Here is a 17,817-nt window from a genome sequence, read left to right as displayed (position 1 = left end):
GAAAAGAACTTTTTAAAGAATTTAAAAAGAGTTGTTTACCAACTTTTTAAGCTCTATAATATAAGTCTAACATCATTTTATACGCTCAGGGTAAGGTCTGCAAGAACTGCTAATTTCAGGGGATTAAAAGCAAGGCACTATTTAGCTATTGGAGAAGCCTGTGGATAAATACACTTATTGCAGAACATCAATTAAAAGATCTGGGTGAGCTCACCCAGCTTAAGGAAATTTGTGGCTTTTGGTCCAATATGATATCCGGTAAACTACTGCGAAATAGGTGATGTTAATTATTTCCACCTGTTTGTTGTTCTAGCTAATTATAGATGTTGTACTATTACTTCAATAGATTAAAATACAATGTTGAAGTCAGTGCACTTGGTTGGTGAAGAGGAAAATGAAGATTTGTATGCAGATTTTGAACAAGAGTATAATCCAGCATTTGATACAGAGGTATTGTGTGAGAAATCGGATTTTATTTTTCTGCTTTTTGTAACAAATTATATTTATGGCTTTTCCATTGAATTAAATTTCTTGTTGCTAAACTTTTGTTGCTAACGTACTTGAAACACCCCAATCATCAGCTTAAAATTTATACAATATTTAGCTTAAATAAAAAAATGTTTGACATGAAAAACTTAAAGAAGGGAAAATGTAAAACAGCAAACATGATTTTCTAAATTATTTTGATTCCAAAGTGAATAAGATGAAGAATAGGTGAAGTATCAAAAAATAATTTTAGGGTTAAAGTTCCCTTTAAAATAAAACACAAAGTATCTCTATGATTTCGTTGCTGCTGTAATAAAATCCTCTGATAAACATATCAAAGCCAATGCTTTTGTTTATTGTATGTTATCAGTAGCATTACTTATTTTTAATGAATTTTTTCTTTTCTTTTTCTGAATCTATAAAACAAAATGTTTTTTTTCGGAATGCTGACCTTTGAAGACAGAGTTTTTATATGGTAGAAAAATCTAGAAGTTCAGGAAATGTAAATTGCTTCTGTTTTTTACATTTACTGATTTTATTTAGGAATTGTATGAAGATGAAGGATTCCAACAAGCCATAAAAAGCAGTTATGGCAAACGGCCTGGTCTCGTAAGTTTCATGATATTTGTAGTATAACTTTAATTATCTAAACCATTTTCTATAAGATTTAGCTTTTCAAAAAATTTCAAAGCTTTTATTAAAGTATGTACATTTTAGGGTACAAGTGCAGGTCGGCCACCTGGTACTGGATTCCAAAGGATGGGCACTTCTGCAGTAAGGAATTTGTTTATTTGCTGTTAAAACCAGTACTTCCTGACTTTGTAGTATTTCTTTAGAAGTTTTGGGTTTTATTTGTATTTTTTTTGTAATGATAGACCTCTATAATGATCACTGCACAAAAAATTACAAACACGTATACAGGCTTTTTCTTATGTAAGACCTGGTTACCAACGACGAAGTGGCCAGGCAAAAGAGATTTATGTCTGCATAGTTCTTTTAACTAAGTCAGGAGTCGGTGAATTAGCTAGAATGGTCAGGTTGGCTATGAATAGGCTTGCTCGTAGATTAAAAGGACCAGGACTATTCAATAATTCTGAGATCTAAAAGTGCGCGTGCGATTGCAGTATTCCACACTCAATGAATGATTTCTAAATTAAACACTGTTTTTGTAATGTTTCAAAGACATATTTTGCTTGTAAAGTTGTGGTATGACAAGGCAAGTATGAAATTATCTGTAAAATAGGTTATGTTTAATTTTGCAATTATTTAAAACTGGTCGATAAGGCTTGTGGAAAAATCTATTTAGTCAGAAGAATAATGGAAAGGATCCGTCATTTAAATCTTGATAATGTCAGCAGTGGCCCTATTGTGCCCCTATTGTGTAGAGTTTGAAACACTGATCAAGAAGATGTATAGGATCATGGTCCATATTTGCCCAATGGGGCGATGATGATTCAAAGTTATTGATGTCAAGCTATTGTACTGACGTCAACGAAGTACTAATTTGTTAGTGAACAAATAAGATGTAAAAATATCCTCCTTAATTTACAGACAGATACACAAAAGTAGCCTATTATTATAGGGCAAAAAAATTAAGATATACTATTTTAAAAGTGATTTGTTGTTCATAAAAAAAGAAATGGTTTAGCTGTTGTGCATTTTTTTCGGTTTAGAGGGCATTAATTAAATAAATTGCTTTTTTAGGGACGTGGTAAAGTTCCAGGTTCTTCAATGGGTGGAAGGCCAATGACTGGAATAGCAGCTGTAAGTTATTGCACAATTTGTGAGTTTTTTCTGCAAGCCTTCAGGTATGAAATTGTTTAAATGCAAATGTTCTATGCAAATTGTAGGATACATCTCAAGCAAGACCAATGACTGCTGTTCGTGCAGCTGGGTATTCTACCGCTGGCGGAAGGGGTATGCTGTTTGTATGTAAATGTAAAACTATTGTAGGATCCAATATTTAGGATTTTTAACAGCACATATTTTTTGCTGGAACAAGTTTAATAAAAAAACATACTAAAAAGGTGCCTAGTACACTTTTTCTATATAAGAAGAAAATACAAAAGCATAAAGCAAGCATTGCAGGGCTTCCACCAAATCAGGGAAGGTCAGGGAATTTTATCTGTGATCAGGGAAAGTCAGGGAAAAAGACCCATTTTTGGGGAAAGTCAGGAAAAAGTCAGGGAATTTTTTGTCTTTTAACTCAACTTAGACTGATAGAACTTTATTTCTATAATTCAAAAATTGCAAATGCAAAGTTGCTTGCCTTATTAATGTTATGCTGTGTTTCTAATCTGTAAAAAGCAAACCAAACTTTGGTTTGCCAGACAAATGAGGTTTAAACGGTTTTAGTTAATTTGTTTTTCTGCTTGGCTGTATAATTTCTTGAAAAAGTCAGGGAAAGTCAGGGAATTTGACCTCAAAAAGTCAGGGAAAGTCAGGAAATTTGATACCATATTGGCCAGGACTCTAATAGGCTTTTGTCTAAGATCATTTCAGTATAAAAGAAATTAAGAATATCTTAGGCTTTTTTAAAGGTGTGTTCTTTATTTTTTTTAGCACCTGGAACATTTGATCCATTAAATCAACAACGAGGACCAGCACCACCTTTGGAAAGTAAAAATGAGGATAGGTAAAGTTATCTCGAACTATTGTGGAATTAACCTTAAAAAATAAAAGAAAGCTTGAATTACACATAAGTGTTAACTTAATAAATTAGGCTTTTTAAAGTCTAAAATATACATTTTTATTTTAGTCCTGAAGAAAAAGTACGAATATTAGAAAAACAAGTTATGGAGTTAATTGAAGAGGGTTGTTTTGCTGCTGAGAGAAATGATATGCCAATGGTAAAGTTTTAGTATTGACTAAAGATATATTTTGTGGGTTGCAATATGTTAAATTTAATTCTGGCATTTTGTGTAGGCCCTTGAAAAAGCAAAGGATGCTGGGAGAAAGGAAAGGACGTTGGTGCGTCAAAGAGATCAAGCGCAAACAACGGAACAAATGAATTTAGATATAACATATTCGGTAATATTATAACTGTGTACCATGAACTAAAATTATTTTGGTGTGCAAAAATATAGATCAAGGAATTACCCACACGCAAGCAATTCAATTTTTTGTATTTATTTGTCATTTTATAGGTTTTATTCAACTTAGCATTGTCATATCAACGTCAACAGTTATATCATGAGTCAAATAACACATACAATGTGATTGTCAAGAACAAAATGTTTAGTAATGCTGGTCGTCTTCGTGTAAATGTTGGAAATTTATTTTATCAACAAAGAAAATATGCACAAGCTGTTAAATATTACCGAATGGCTTTGGATCAAATACCTAACACGCACAAAGATATTAAGTATGTAAACATGTTTTCGTGTGTCCTAACAAGCAAAAAAGTTTAAATTAACAACTTCAAATCTTAGAATGTGCATTTTTATCACTTATTTTGTTAACAGTCATTCTTAACAAATAAAGTTTTGTTGTTGGCGGTCTCTGGTATGTTTACATGGACTGAATTGCAAATGAATATACTTTTAGTATTAATAGTTTGAAAGGGTGTATTTTTTATCTTTTAATAGAAATCGAATCATGAAAAATATCGGAATAGTTTTTGTGAAAATGGGTCAATATAGTGATGCCATCACAACATATGAACATATCATGGCAGATAAACCAGATTCTGAAACAGGTTTGTAATTTTGTGATTATGGTGTGTTGCTGTTATTATGATATCAGCATTACATATAAAACGTTTGTTGTCTGACAATGTCCAGTATTTCCATTCAAACATTGATCACACAGTATTATATTTACAAGAAAATCCTGAAAACTTAGCTATTTTTTTGTGTTTAAGTTTGCTGCAGTTTGTAAAACTGAATGTTGTAAAAATTTGGGTATGTTTCTTTGTTCTTTTTAGGATTTAATCTTTTGCTTTGTGCTTATGCAATGGGAGATAAAGAAAAAATGAAGAAAACATTTCAAAAATTATCACAACTTTCAACGGGTGTTGATGATGAAGAAAAGTATACTGCAGCCACAGTAAGAATGATTATTACTAGAATGTTAAGGTTGTACTATAAGTTTTTAGGTTTTCCAATTTTTGAAAAGCAAGTTAAAACATGCAAAACAGTGAATGATTTTATCTGTCAGGCACGCTGAAAACTTACCATGTTTTAATCCTATTAGTTAATTTCTACGTAGGATGATCACCATGGTCAACTTATTCTTGAAGCCATAAGGGATGATCCGTTACGACGTTGGGAAAAACAACAGTAAGGCATTAACACAGTTTCATGATTTTTTTGAATTATTACTTACTATCACAATGTTAAACGGGATTTTCAAATCAACGTGTTCAAAGTCTAATTTAAAAGAGTTAAATTAATTTCCATTCAATGGTCAATTACAATGGTGGATTACAACTATAAAATTTTTCATTAGGAAGGCGAATGCTGAGAAGTGGATCATGATGGCTGCTAAGCTTATTGCGCCTGTTATTGAGACAGATTTTGATGAAGGGTTCGATTGGTATGTCTAACTTCCATTTTTGTTTGTTCAAATTTGTTTTTTAATGAAGCATTGTGATTTGCTAGATTTTATTATTTTTATGGTAAAAGTTTGGTCTATTAAAGTTATTCAGTACATACGTTTAGGTGTGTTGATGTTGTAAAGTCTTCACCATATCAAGAATTAGCAAATGAACTTGAGATTACGCGTTCCATAGTTTACTTGAAGATGAAAGATTTTACAAAGGTGACAAATTTAACTCCACAAAGGTTTCCATTTCTTTACTTGTTTTACTGTTTGTAAATGTACTATTATTTTTATATTATAAGGCTACAGACACATTAAAGAAATTTGAAAAGAAAGATTCAAAGATGCAATCACAAGCAGCTGTGAATTTATCTTTCTTGTATTTCTTGGTATGTCAATATAAAAATTTTTCTGTGTTAAAACTATGAGTTCAGAAGACTACAGTTTGTTGGTATTTCTTCATCATACCATGCATTTGATATTTGCTATTGCAATATTTGACTTTATTGAACTAATTTTAATATTATTAATAAAGAGTCGTTAACCCATGGAAAATGAGTACGCCCAACAATAATTAATGACTCTGCGTGGGAACTGATATAAAGCTGCCTGCAGCCATTTTAAACGCACAGAATACTGCTATCATTAAATAGATAAACAACATGTGTTGTAGATTTTTGTAGAATATTGAAGTGTGCAAGGGAAAGCAATCTTGTAATTTTTTAATATAAAGGCCACTTTGAATTTTTGTTAATACTATGCATGTTCCATAGTCTTGTTCACATGGCAAATCTTTATACACAAACCAAACACATATTGCTGTTTTATTTTTAAGTTTTATATTTAGGAAGGTGAGAGCACACAGTCTGATAAACATGCTGACATAGCAATAACTGCTGACCGATACAATCCTGCAGGTTAGGCTAATAATATTTTGTTGATTTGATATTGGTGAATGATTTGCTACATAAGAATAGGATGTCTAAATGTCATGGTAAGAAAAGTAAACACATAGAACAAGAATAAAAAAAATTACTGAAAGATATATTTCATAGAAAGTTGATGATTGATGACCAGGTGTCGGATGTTTTTGTTACTCAATTTTAAGCAGTGACAAACAAGGCAATTATTTCTCCATATTTATTGCTTCCCTTGTTCCAAATCTCTGTTTGAGAGTATATATATGGTTTTGGAAACTATAAACAAATGTTTCAATAATTTGACCTATTTTTTTAGCATTGGTTAATAAAGCGAATAATTTATATAATGTTGGTGAATTCAACAAAGCAAGAGAATATTACGCAGAAGCATTAAACATCGAGGCATCTTGCATCGAGGCATTGTATAATTTAGGTAAGAAATTGCAAGGTATAATTGTTAATCGAACTTTATACATAAGATAAAATCTTGTCCAGGAAAACAAGGCCATCAATATTCAGTAGATTTAAAATAGTTGAGACTAACGTGGAACTGTAACCAATATGTAATTAGAGGTAAAACTTTAAAATTATTTTTCTAGGTTTATGTAACAAGAAATTGGGAAAATATGAAGATGCTTTAGATTGTTTTCATAAGTTGCATTTAATGTTGCCAAATAGCAGTGAAGTAATATGTCAGCTGGCGTCAATGTATCTTTTCATATCAGGATGATTTATAAACATGAGCTGAGCAACCCTTTTTTAAAGTGTATTTCCAGATACAAAATAGTAACCGGTTTTCAACTAATCAGGCCGGTAATTTGTGTCTTAAAATCCACTTTTGCTTTAGTTACTTGTTTTTTAACCTTGTATATATATTCCAACCATGTTAGCCAAATGTTCTAAGTTGTTATTGTAAAAAGTATTTAGTGCAGTGTCCTTTCAATACCGTTTATCTTTGACAACGTTTTACAGATATGAAATTAACAATAATAACTCTGAAGCCTTAGAATGGTAAGTTACATGACAGTAGACCTTAAGGATATTATAAGGAAACAAAATTACTTTTTTCCTTATAGGTAAAAAATAACAGATTTTTTTTTAATAAAATTTTAATTTTAATTTTCTCCACCTTACAAATCTTTTTTGTGTTCTATTTTAAAGATGAAACTTTAGCAAACTATAGAAAATGTTAAGTTCTTTTCAAACATTTATACTTTTGCATAAGTTCATATATATAAAAAAGATTTAAATTCAAGAGATCATGCTCACTTTCCACTACAGTATCCTAAAGTTGCTATCTAGAATATTTTTGTGTGCAACTCTATGCTGTAAAATTTTAACATGCTTCAACATGTTCGTTTTACACCATATCTCATTTATTTTAAATAAATACAAATAAATCAGGTATTATGCACCCCCTGCAAATTCTATAGTTTCACATGGTTTTTATTTTTCTAGTCTAAGATAAAATTCTTCTTTTAAACAGGTTTATGTTTGTAGTTGCAAAAAAAATGTTTTTCTTGTCTTCCATTGTCTTCTTGTCTAGAGTAGTGTAAGCCATTTGTACTTTACACGCAACATTTGGTTTTGCCAAATTCACCTATCAGTAAGCAGCAATGATTTACTAACATTCATCTCCCTGCCATGTTTTTATGGTACTGTGTCTTGTGTGATTTAGGTATCATCAATTACTAACCATTGTTCCCTCTGATCCAAATATACTAAGAAGGATAGCTAATCTTTATGAACAAGAAAATGATAAGTCACAAGCATTCCAATATATGTATGAGGTAGGCTTATCTGATTGTTGTTTGTATGCTTTTTTGATAATTTTATAATCAATACTCAATCAGAGTTCACACTCATTTCCAAAACTTGCAAATAATGCCTCTTTTAAGCAATGTTTAGAAATGGTTAAAATTCACGGAAATCATTGTGATTGGTGGTGTAAATATTTTTCCAAAAGTTCTTCTCTTAATGAGCTTCAAAAGAACTAACAAACTTCAAAGTTTGCCACCTTGTTTTAATATATTGTAAGGCATTATAGTTTAGTTTAAGTCACACTACAAATAAAAATAATTAATTATTATTATGTAAAAGAAACCCAAAGAGCAGAAAGAAAATATATGCTTTATAGATATGTTATATATTGATGAAGGTACACGTTAAACCTGGAGTAAGAGTAAGGAGCTAATGAACGGGATCAAAAAATCCATTAAGTCTAGATTCGGTTATTGTTTTTATGGTGTTTATTTAGTTTTTAATTTTTATTTTAGTATATTTTCTTTTACTTTTTACATGTTTTGTTTGTGTTTCAGTCATATCGCTACTATCCATCCTCAATTGACACAATTGTATGGTTGGGTGGATACTACATAGATGCACAGTTTATTGAGAAAGCAGTTTCATATTTTGAAAGAGCTGTGCAAGTTCAGTAAGTATCATACAATCAGTGATAGTTTATTAGGAGAAAAACGGGTAGAATTTTTGCAATGAAGAAGATGGAGCTGGTTTTTTCTTATTTTATCTGACAAAGGAGAAAACATTTTATATTTGTTTAGCCATTTTCCCATTGTTAATAAGTAACTTGTCTTGATGTAGACCTCAAGAGGTTAGATGGCATCTGATGCTGGCAACATGCTATCGTAAATCAGGTATAATTTTTATGGTCAAGTAACGTATTAGTGACCTGAAATTCTATAGATTTATCATTTAATATAGCTTGTTAGTGCAACATTGCAGTCTAGGCATTGCTTCTTTATTGTGTTTAGAATATTTTTTGAATTTGTTAAAACTTTATAAATGCATAGACCACTAGATCGATAAAGACTTGAGTTACTGTAGTCTTGTAGTTTTGCACTTTTAGGGAAGAAAGAGAAGGAGGTTGGTTGTATAACTTGTACATCTTGTTGTTCTTATTTTTGCTAATTTTGTGAACATACTTTTAATGTATGATCTAATTCGGTTTTCCCATGATTTTTATTTTTATTAGGTCCAGTGAATAGCAAAATGTTTTCTCCTAAATTAACCAAAAAAAATACTTATTTTCTGATTCATTGTATTCAACTAAACATAACTTTATTTATAAAATAAATAACCATATATGTTGGATACATTTGTTAATAGTTAGGTCAGGCTAGTAAACCAACATGTGATGCTTGAACCACCTCTCTTTTATCTCGGTCACATGACAAGAGAACAAAGACGACATAACAATAGGATCATATTGTTACTATCAGTTATATAACTTCAATAAATTTATTTCTCGTATACATCATGTTGCATTACTATGTATAATATATTTTATTTACATAAATATTTTGAAATTACAAATCTTATAATTGTCATCTTCTTATATTCTTGGTTTCGCTTTGAATATTTCAAAGTACTTTGTGTATATAATCATTGCCAAAACATCAAAAAACTCAATGTAGGTAAGAATGCTTGTTCCAAGGAACAGTCCCAACTGGCCTCCAATATCACCTAAAAAAAAGACGATAGATTTGCTTTCAGCTTTCTTTGTTTTTGCTATTGGTTTTTTTTACTAAGAAAGTAATATACTAATTTTTTATCTATCAATGTTGCGTAAAAAATATGAAAATGTTTTTTATTTAAGTGTTTTTCCTTTTGCATTTTTAATTATGATAATTTACTAGACAGTACAATTTAGGTTAGTGGCTTTTCTATTTAGGCAGTATAAAAAATCTGATAATCCCTTTCCTAAAAATGTGACATATTAAATAAATATTTTGCAAAGAAATTATATGCTGGATATTAAATAATAAATAAGAATAAAAAGAAAGACCCTGTTAAATGAACAGATGCAGATTAAAATGAAATTATGCCTACCCAGAAAGATCATTAAATCATATGATGGTGTTTGCTCCATTTGGAGAACACTCATGTGTTCAAAGTAGATTAGCACTCTCAAAAAGTTATCCCTATAAATATTTTTTTTAAAAATGTACAGTTTATTGCAGAACTTTTGTGTGAAAAATTATAATAAAAAAAAGTTAAGTAATACCTGACAAAGGCTCGATTCTCTTGTGTGTTCCCTGTTAAGTTGAAGTCAGCTGCAATGAAATCAGCAAACTTATTTGAGGGGAATTGTGCAAAGGAAACAAGAGTATCGAAATAATTTACTTCACATGCGATTGGACAATTTATGTCTTCCACATGTTTGAACTTCTCTATAAGATAAATGCAGGCATAACAAAGATGTGAATATATACCAATGTAGAAACAGTAATTTTATCTTTATTATCAGGTTAAACTTACCCCAATTTGGCCAAGCACAGGTTTGAAGTTCATGAATAGAACATACTCTTGCATTTCCTATTGCATAATCATAAAAAATGAATCTATGAGTTGGGAGAATTAATCTATTGGCTATCATTTGTATACTCATCAACCTATTATGATTGTGAGCATGTTATATTAACCTGTTAGTTGCAAAACTTATTATCAGATAACATTTAAACAAGTGAAGTGATACCTGGCATAAAACCATCTTTGCAGCGACATTTTTCAACCAAATAGTCTGTCAACCGTTCCAACCAACATGTGTTTTTTGAGTAATGGCGAAAGTATTTTAGTGGTCTTGCTCCGCATGCTGTTTTATACGGTTTCGGCAAATTGGTCGTCTAAAATTCAAATATGTTCACATAACTTAACTTTTTAAAATTTTAGAAATCAGTGCAGCCCCACAGATAGGTTTATTATCAAATTCAACTACTAAGGTTTTTTATCAAATTCAACTACTGAGGTTTATTATCAAATTCTACTACTGAGGTTTATTATCAAATTCAACTACTGAGGTTTATTATCAAATTCAACTACTGTGGTTTTTAAGCAACATTTTTTATGTTGTTAGCATTATAACATCACTTAAACTTCTCTTTTATTAATACGCTAACTGTGTCTGACTGACATTTCTATAATTGTGTGTGTTTGTGTACATCTTAATTGGTTAGAGCAACCCATGTGACGAAAAATGACGCAGTTTGATTAGCTGAGAATTTTACTGTAAGCCAATTTATCTTGACAAGTTAACACTACAGGTAGTGTAATTGCTGTGTTATTAATTAGTGTACAGGCAAAGTCACAGGCAATTAATTGTTATTTTTATTGTCTCTATTTTTTGTTACTGTAGTTGTCACATAGCACAATAAATTTAAAAAAACTTTTAATTGGATTCTTCCATGGGTTTAAAACAACTAGTAAACGATATCCAGCGAATTGCTTCCTGGAGAATTGCCCCCTGGTGAATTGCTTTGCAGTAAATTGCCCCTCGAAGAATTGCCCTCCCCAAAAAAGAAAAAAATTGACATCTGATCTTTAAGTTTTTTTTGTAATTTTTTGTACATGGCCACGCTGTTAAGTGACGATATTGCCTATTATGCAAATAGGAGACGTGGTTATTGTTCGTGTTTCAATACTTTAAAATCTGGGAGGATCCTGCTACACCTCGATAAAGGATGCATACCTACGCAGTATTGCCCGTAACTTGGCTTTGTATTACTTTGTACATTGTATTTAGTTTAGCATTTATACTAATTTTTAAATACGTTTGTTACACATTTACTTTGTATAGTTTTTAAGAGAATTTGTCTCTTTTATTGCTATAAAAAATGGTGTTATTTTGTTTGAATAATGATTGTCCTATTCTTCTTAGATTTATCATTTATATAAGACCGAAATAAGAACAATTCCAGGCTGAACACGAATAAAAAAATATTTTCCTGATTCTTGTAAAAAAAGTACAAGTCATTTTATTAGGGGGCAATCTTTCAGGATGCAATTTTCTGGGGGGTAATTCTCTGGGGGGGGGGGAATCTTCCAGGGGGCAATTTACTGGGGGGAAATTTTCTGGGGGGCAATTTTAACGGGGGGGGGGGGGGGGCAACTTTCCAGCGGTCAATTCACCTAGTACCCTAGTAAACAATGTCGATTTAATGTGAGATGTCATCTTTTACTTTTACGTACCTTTTTCTTCATTGTTTGTACAAACGAAGTAAATCCAGGTGTCAATGTTATTCCTTGCATTCTGACTGGTGTTTCGTTCTGATCATGTATGATCAAGCGCATCCCAGAATCCTTTGTATCATGGTAGTAGTCGTAATGTTCTATATTTAGAATGATGTCTAAGCCCTTTGCAGATCCAGTACCACCCACTTTAATAATGTCTGCTTTCTCTCCCGTGTTAAAGGTGTAACACCTTTCTCCTTGTGTTTGATAGAATATGGAGAAATTACTATAAGTGCATTGCCGATTTTCTATTTCACAGCTGTACAACATGTCACTAAGCCTGTGGTTTGCACCTCTGGTTGTTTCTGCATACTCTTCGCCAGATATTGCAGAATAATTACGTTTGCTTTCTTCTGTTTTTAACAAGGTATGCAACAATTTTCCTTCCATTTTCGATGTGCGATAATCATTTAAATTGCATAAAGATATTGCTGGAAATTCAATTTCGCTTGTATATGTTATTGATGTTGTAGTGCTGAATGGAAATTCAAAAAACTTCACTGTACTTTGATAAAGTTTTTCTAATAGAAAACCAACAGATGCACTAACAAGCAAAATCCAAATAATTCTTCGGATTTTATGTTTTTTATCAAAACAATAATGGAAGCCATGTAATGTGCTATTTTCTATGAAAAAATTTGCATGTTGTTTAATTTTCTTCCTGCGTATCGCTTCCAATTTGTTTTCAGTCTTGTAAGTGATTTCTAAGTAATGAAATATAAAAATGGTATTAGAAAGTTTCCTAATAACAACTTTGAATATGAATGTCAAAAAGATTACACAAATAAACTCATGTCTAGCTATTAATCTCTAATGTTACTCAAAAGTTTTGAAATAGTAAAAGAGTATAATGCATTTAAACTCACCAATATCAGTCGAATCATCTAGTGTATCTATAACGTAAGTCATATAAAGTAACCACAAACATTTTTTTTTTGTTATTATTGGTTACGAGACATTTTGTTGTTATTGTTGTTGGATATTTAGTTATCAGTTGTTATTTTCTTTTGTTTATTATCAAACTAGCATCATGTATTTTTACATGGTCATTTTTCCTTAAACAAAATTTGGGGTGACCACACCTCTTAAACTCTACTAAAATCTCCTAATAACCCTAAAATTTTAGTCAAAATAATAATTCCTCCTATAATCTCCTAAAATTGTTGACAATGGTGACATCCATTTCTTTTAAAGAGTAACTTTTAGTTATTTCTTTTTTAGTTTATCTTCACTAGGAATGATGAATTATATTTCATAGTTACTGTAATTCGAAATGAATAGTCTCTCTGGTATTTAAAAAATGAAAAACTTGATTATTAGTAACTCTCTATTTATTTCTAAAAATTTGCCAAAATCTGTTAGAATATGAAATAGTGTTTATGCGTTTTTAAGTGTTTTCACTTTACATTTGACCCCAAAATCCTCTAAGTTGTCCATAAAAATCTCTTAAATTTGTACCCACTATGAAATTTGCATTGACTTACCATTTGAGTAATGTGCAAATTTATTACGCTGACATGTGCCATTTGATAAATCTGTGAAATTCATTAGGTTATCTGCCATTTTACATTTGTTCTTCACAAATTCGATTTCTTCTTGGAGATGTTTATATTCGACCATGTCATGAAGACTTATTAATTCATTTCAATCAGAAATGCAGAATGCAACTGGCTTTTGTAATTCAACTTATTTATTTCTCAATATGCAATTAACAATAATCCTAAACCGTGTTTTGTTATTTAGTCTGAAACAGATTTATTTTTTGCATCTTTTAATATTTGCTTATTTAAAACCTTATCTTTTTTCTTTCTTTCTTTTTTCTTTTTTTTTCTTTTTACTTAAAAGAGCTTGTTTTTTTATGACCCACGTATCAAACTTAAACACATAGTTTTTGTTCGTTAAAAATTACATAAATCTCCCCTTGCCTCACCCAGTATTGCATTGTTTATGATTCAATCATGTTATTAAGAGATTTTTGTCTTGTTGTTTCAAAATATGGTTTCATAGTAGGAAGTAAATTAAAGATTCTTTGTTGTCTCGTTTCGTTTTCCCCCTTACTGTTAATAATTTATGTAAGGTTTTTAATTCACCAGTAGTTGTTTTCAAGAAATGAATTTCGACAACTTAATTATTGTTTTAGATAGGGAATGTTATGATTGGAAGTTTTTGATTTCATGCTGATAGAGTAGAATATTTGATTATGTTTGTTTCTGTTAATCCTTTTAACACCAGCCTAAGTTCTTTTTTCTTTTTAAACACTCAGATTTTTAAAATTTTGAATCAATTTTGTTTGTACTATTGTGTAATTATGAGCAAGTGTGTTATTGAAATGTTAATGATATATTTTTTTAAGTTTCTGAAAAACAAACAAGAAATAATAAAATCAGCTGTTTACTAAATTTTTCCAGCTATTGCAATTTTTTGATAACCCAGAACGTTTTACTGAGCAGTTCGAATGAACATAAAATCGAATGTGCAATGTGTTTTCAATTTTTTTTGGAAAATGTATTTATTGCCAAAAGTTAACATCTTTGTTTTTAAGATAATTTTGCTGATGAAAATGCATAAAAATTGTGACACAATTTTTTTGAATAATTAATATCGACATAGAAATTTTTGGTCTTTAGATTGATCTTAAGGTTTGATCCTACTGGATAAAGTTGTATTTATTTTGCATTTATGCCACCTGAGACGTTTCAAAAGCTTTTGAATATATTGATATTCAAGTATTAATAGTCTAACATATAAATGAGAGACATTAGGCTTGTTCTTTCAAGGGATTCCTGCATTAAATATTATATTTGGCCAATAAAATGTAACAATAAAACATAGCCACAATAGCCATACTTTCATTATATATAAGAAGTAAATACCAAAATATGGAAAAAATAACCACCATTACGAACTTCTTCTTCGTAACTTTTTCCGAAGATTGTTAAACTCGCTCCAGGTCCCTTTGAACTTGTGATTAAGAATATGGCTATATTAACAAAATGGTGAAAATACAGTTTTTCCAGTGCAATTAATAGTAATTTTTAATTGTGAAAGTTTATCTTTCTACTCACGAAGAAAAGTTAATGTTTTGATTCTCAAAAGTTGTTTTTATCAGCAATTCTGGGTATATTGAGGCAGTTGTTGCATATAAAAAAAACTCTCCATCGTTCTTTCGTTGCACTTCTTAAATGTTATGTGTTCGCTCCAGAATGATTTGAGCAGCAAGTCAGAAATAGCGCGGAAATTCCGCCTAAAATGCTTATTCCTGCCAGACAAGAAACATTAGTGAAATTAGCAGGTAGTTTAAAAGTGAAGGGAACGGATAATAGACCATTTTTAGGCTTTTTTTTAACAATTTTCAGACCATTTTTAACAATTTCTCCAAATATTTCGCATGTCTGGTTTGATTTCACTGGTATTCAATTCTTTTAAGGTAACTATGGAAGAGCAATGGAAACCTATAAAGAGATTCACAAGAAATTTCCAGAAAATTTAGACTGTAAGTTGACTGTATGTTAATTGCCTAGTGTATAGTTATGCGCTAACCCCATGTTACACTGAAAAATTTCCATGGTCAAACCATGGTTTAACCATGGTCAAATTTACAGAAGAAAATTAAATTATGTCTTACAGACCCCTAACTTTAGCTGTTTTGTTGCATTTTTCAACGTTTTGCTTGCCTTTTTCTAGGTTTGAAGTTTTTGACGAGACTCTGTCAAGATCAAGGTTTAATGCAAGAAGCTAAAGAGTATGGAGCAAAGATGGAAAAATTCAGGAAATCGTTGGTACAAAAGGAGCAAGTAAGTTCTATCTTGCATCCTTAATATTTTTTCCTGTCAAAACGTTATGTTTTGTGACTTTCTTACATTTTTGTCTTTCTTCACTCACTAAAAACGTTTTAAACGTTATTATCTTTGAACGACATTTAGCGTGCTCAAAGTGGTAATCGTCGAGGTGGAAGTGGGCGTTCTCGTGTTGGCTCGGGTAAACCTGAATCAACATCAAAAAGAGAAGAACTGTGTATGTAGTTTATTTTTCTTAAAATATGAGAAAATATGAGAAAATATTAGAAAATATTAGAACAGCATGCTAAAACTAGAAAGCTGTTAGAATAATGGTGTTATTTTGTTTACATCTCCTAATTTTAATTAAAAATCGAACACAAAATTAGTTTCGCTTGCTATCCCTTAAAGCAAGAAACTTTTGCAATTTCGCGATTTTTGACCCAGAAATGTTAAGCCCTGCGAAAACCTTTAGAACGCTTGATTGCGAAATATGTTTAGAATATTTGTGATTTTTTTTTTCTCGCAAATTTTTATTTATCCTGTTTTCTGTGGAATAAAAAGTTGTTTTTTTTTCATATTTCACTTTCATACTTATTATTAATTGTTAACTAGTTCCTAAATCAATTCAAAGTTATGGGTTTTGTTTATATTTTGTTTATTTGTTTTATAGTAACTCCACGTGTAATTTTAAGACCTTCGTGAACAAATAATAACACCTATGCCTAACGCAAATAATTTCTTGCGAAAAATTATTAACACGAAAGTTAATTTCCCTTTATTTCATGATTTTGTGAATGGAGAAAGTTTCTTCCTCTAAAGTAGTCTTGAATTCACTATTTAATATTTAGTTTCACCTGAAAGCGATAGTAATCCGATATCACCCGAACGAAATAACAGTGGAAGAACTCGAAAGAACGAAGTCGGTAAGAACATAAAAGATTTTATTTTCTATTTATTTATTTTTAGACAGAACGTTTATACATGCTTTTCCATTACAATACTCTTTTTTTCATAGTCTTTCATGGAGAGTTTGTCCATAGTCTTCCATAGAAAGTTTTGTCCGTAGTCTTTCATAGAAAGAAACATATTCCAGTTATATGTGTAGATATGTAATTCTACTGTTTCTTCATTGTATTTAGATGCAACCTACGCTGATCCTTTGGGTGACGCTCCATCTCGTCCAAAAACAGCAGGAGGGCGTGGCAGGCAGCAAACAGAAATCGATGATTTTGCAGACGATGACATTGGCGATGACTTGCTACCTGATTAATTTTACATAGATTTATTTGTCTATTTTAGCTTTTCACTTTTTTAGTTCTGGCACGTTTCCTTTTATTGTAGACAAAATTAAAATTGAAAAAGAAGGTGACTGTGTGCATTGGAAATAATTATTGCTGGCGTTGCTTCTGAAAGTCTGGTTATCTTGCCTTGTAAATGATGTTTTGCTAGCCAACAAATATTTTATATGCATTCCTGCGAACAAAGATCCAGCAATATTTGAGTATTTTTCGATTTTTTTTAAACACTTTAAATCTTATGATATCTCTTGGCTATTAAATTCTATATCTGTGGTATGTGCTAATATCATCTTGCACTGAAATACTACTTTTAAATTTCTATTACCTCTTTATTACCTTCACTGGTGTCTATTTTGACTTCAAATTTTGCATAGCCTAAAAGTATATGATGAAATTAAACAATTTTTCTGTCGTGTTTTGTTTTGAAAAAAACTAGAAGAAATGTGTGGATGATATGTATGTCCTTTCATTTTATAATTTTAAACAAAATGTCATCAAAATTCCCCCCTAAACTAAATACTAAAGCAGATCTGTGTTCCCTGTATGACGCTAAGTAAGAGTTTACAATAAAACTTATATTGTATATAATATAATAAATCTAATGTTTTCAAAATTTAGCTTGTGAATTTTTCCTCATTTTACACTTGTGTTTTTAAGTTTATTTATAACATTCTCGTATTTTTTACTTCATACAGTTGTAGTTGCAAGAAAAAAATCATTAAATGTTATTACTCATGTACGAATGGTGTCCTGATATTGCTTCTT

The 17,817-nt window shown here is 30.7% G+C and overlaps 2 protein-coding genes across 2 annotated transcripts; one reads left to right on the top strand and one right to left on the bottom strand.

Moving 5' to 3' along the window:
• Positions 1-293: 293 nt before the first annotated feature.
• On the top strand, positions 294-17,791 carry LOC130645308 (intraflagellar transport protein 88 homolog). Its single transcript, XM_057451261.1, has 27 exons — positions 294-450; positions 1,030-1,095; positions 1,204-1,260; positions 2,191-2,250; positions 2,337-2,403; positions 3,049-3,121; positions 3,245-3,335; positions 3,412-3,516; positions 3,633-3,850; positions 4,074-4,183; positions 4,412-4,533; positions 4,696-4,766; positions 4,936-5,022; positions 5,148-5,247; positions 5,331-5,417; positions 5,876-5,945; positions 6,265-6,381; positions 6,548-6,656; positions 6,921-6,959; positions 7,627-7,738; positions 8,267-8,382; positions 8,550-8,602; positions 15,403-15,468; positions 15,660-15,769; positions 15,899-15,989; positions 16,603-16,677; positions 16,894-17,791. The coding sequence occupies exons 1-27, from the start codon at positions 358-360 to the stop codon at positions 17,022-17,024; spliced, it is 2,496 nt and encodes an 831-aa protein (XP_057307244.1). The 5' UTR covers positions 294-357; the 3' UTR covers positions 17,025-17,791.
• LOC130645312 (acid-sensing ion channel 1C-like) lies at positions 9,159-13,944 on the bottom strand. The gene is made up of 8 exons (XM_057451266.1): positions 13,460-13,944; positions 12,842-12,868; positions 11,934-12,679; positions 10,444-10,591; positions 10,227-10,283; positions 9,973-10,138; positions 9,798-9,889; positions 9,159-9,431 (listed from the first exon to the last, which is right to left on the bottom strand). Exons 1-8 carry the CDS (start codon positions 13,593-13,595, stop codon positions 9,301-9,303), a joined length of 1,503 nt encoding a protein of 500 aa, XP_057307249.1. The 5' UTR covers positions 13,596-13,944; the 3' UTR covers positions 9,159-9,300.
• Positions 17,792-17,817: the final 26 nt, after the last annotated feature.

This window comes from Hydractinia symbiolongicarpus, chromosome 5 (assembly GCF_029227915.1).
Source record: "Hydractinia symbiolongicarpus strain clone_291-10 chromosome 5, HSymV2.1, whole genome shotgun sequence".
Lineage (NCBI taxonomy): Eukaryota > Metazoa > Cnidaria > Hydrozoa > Anthoathecata > Hydractiniidae > Hydractinia > Hydractinia symbiolongicarpus.
This window is presented reverse-complemented; position numbering and strand designations above follow the sequence as displayed.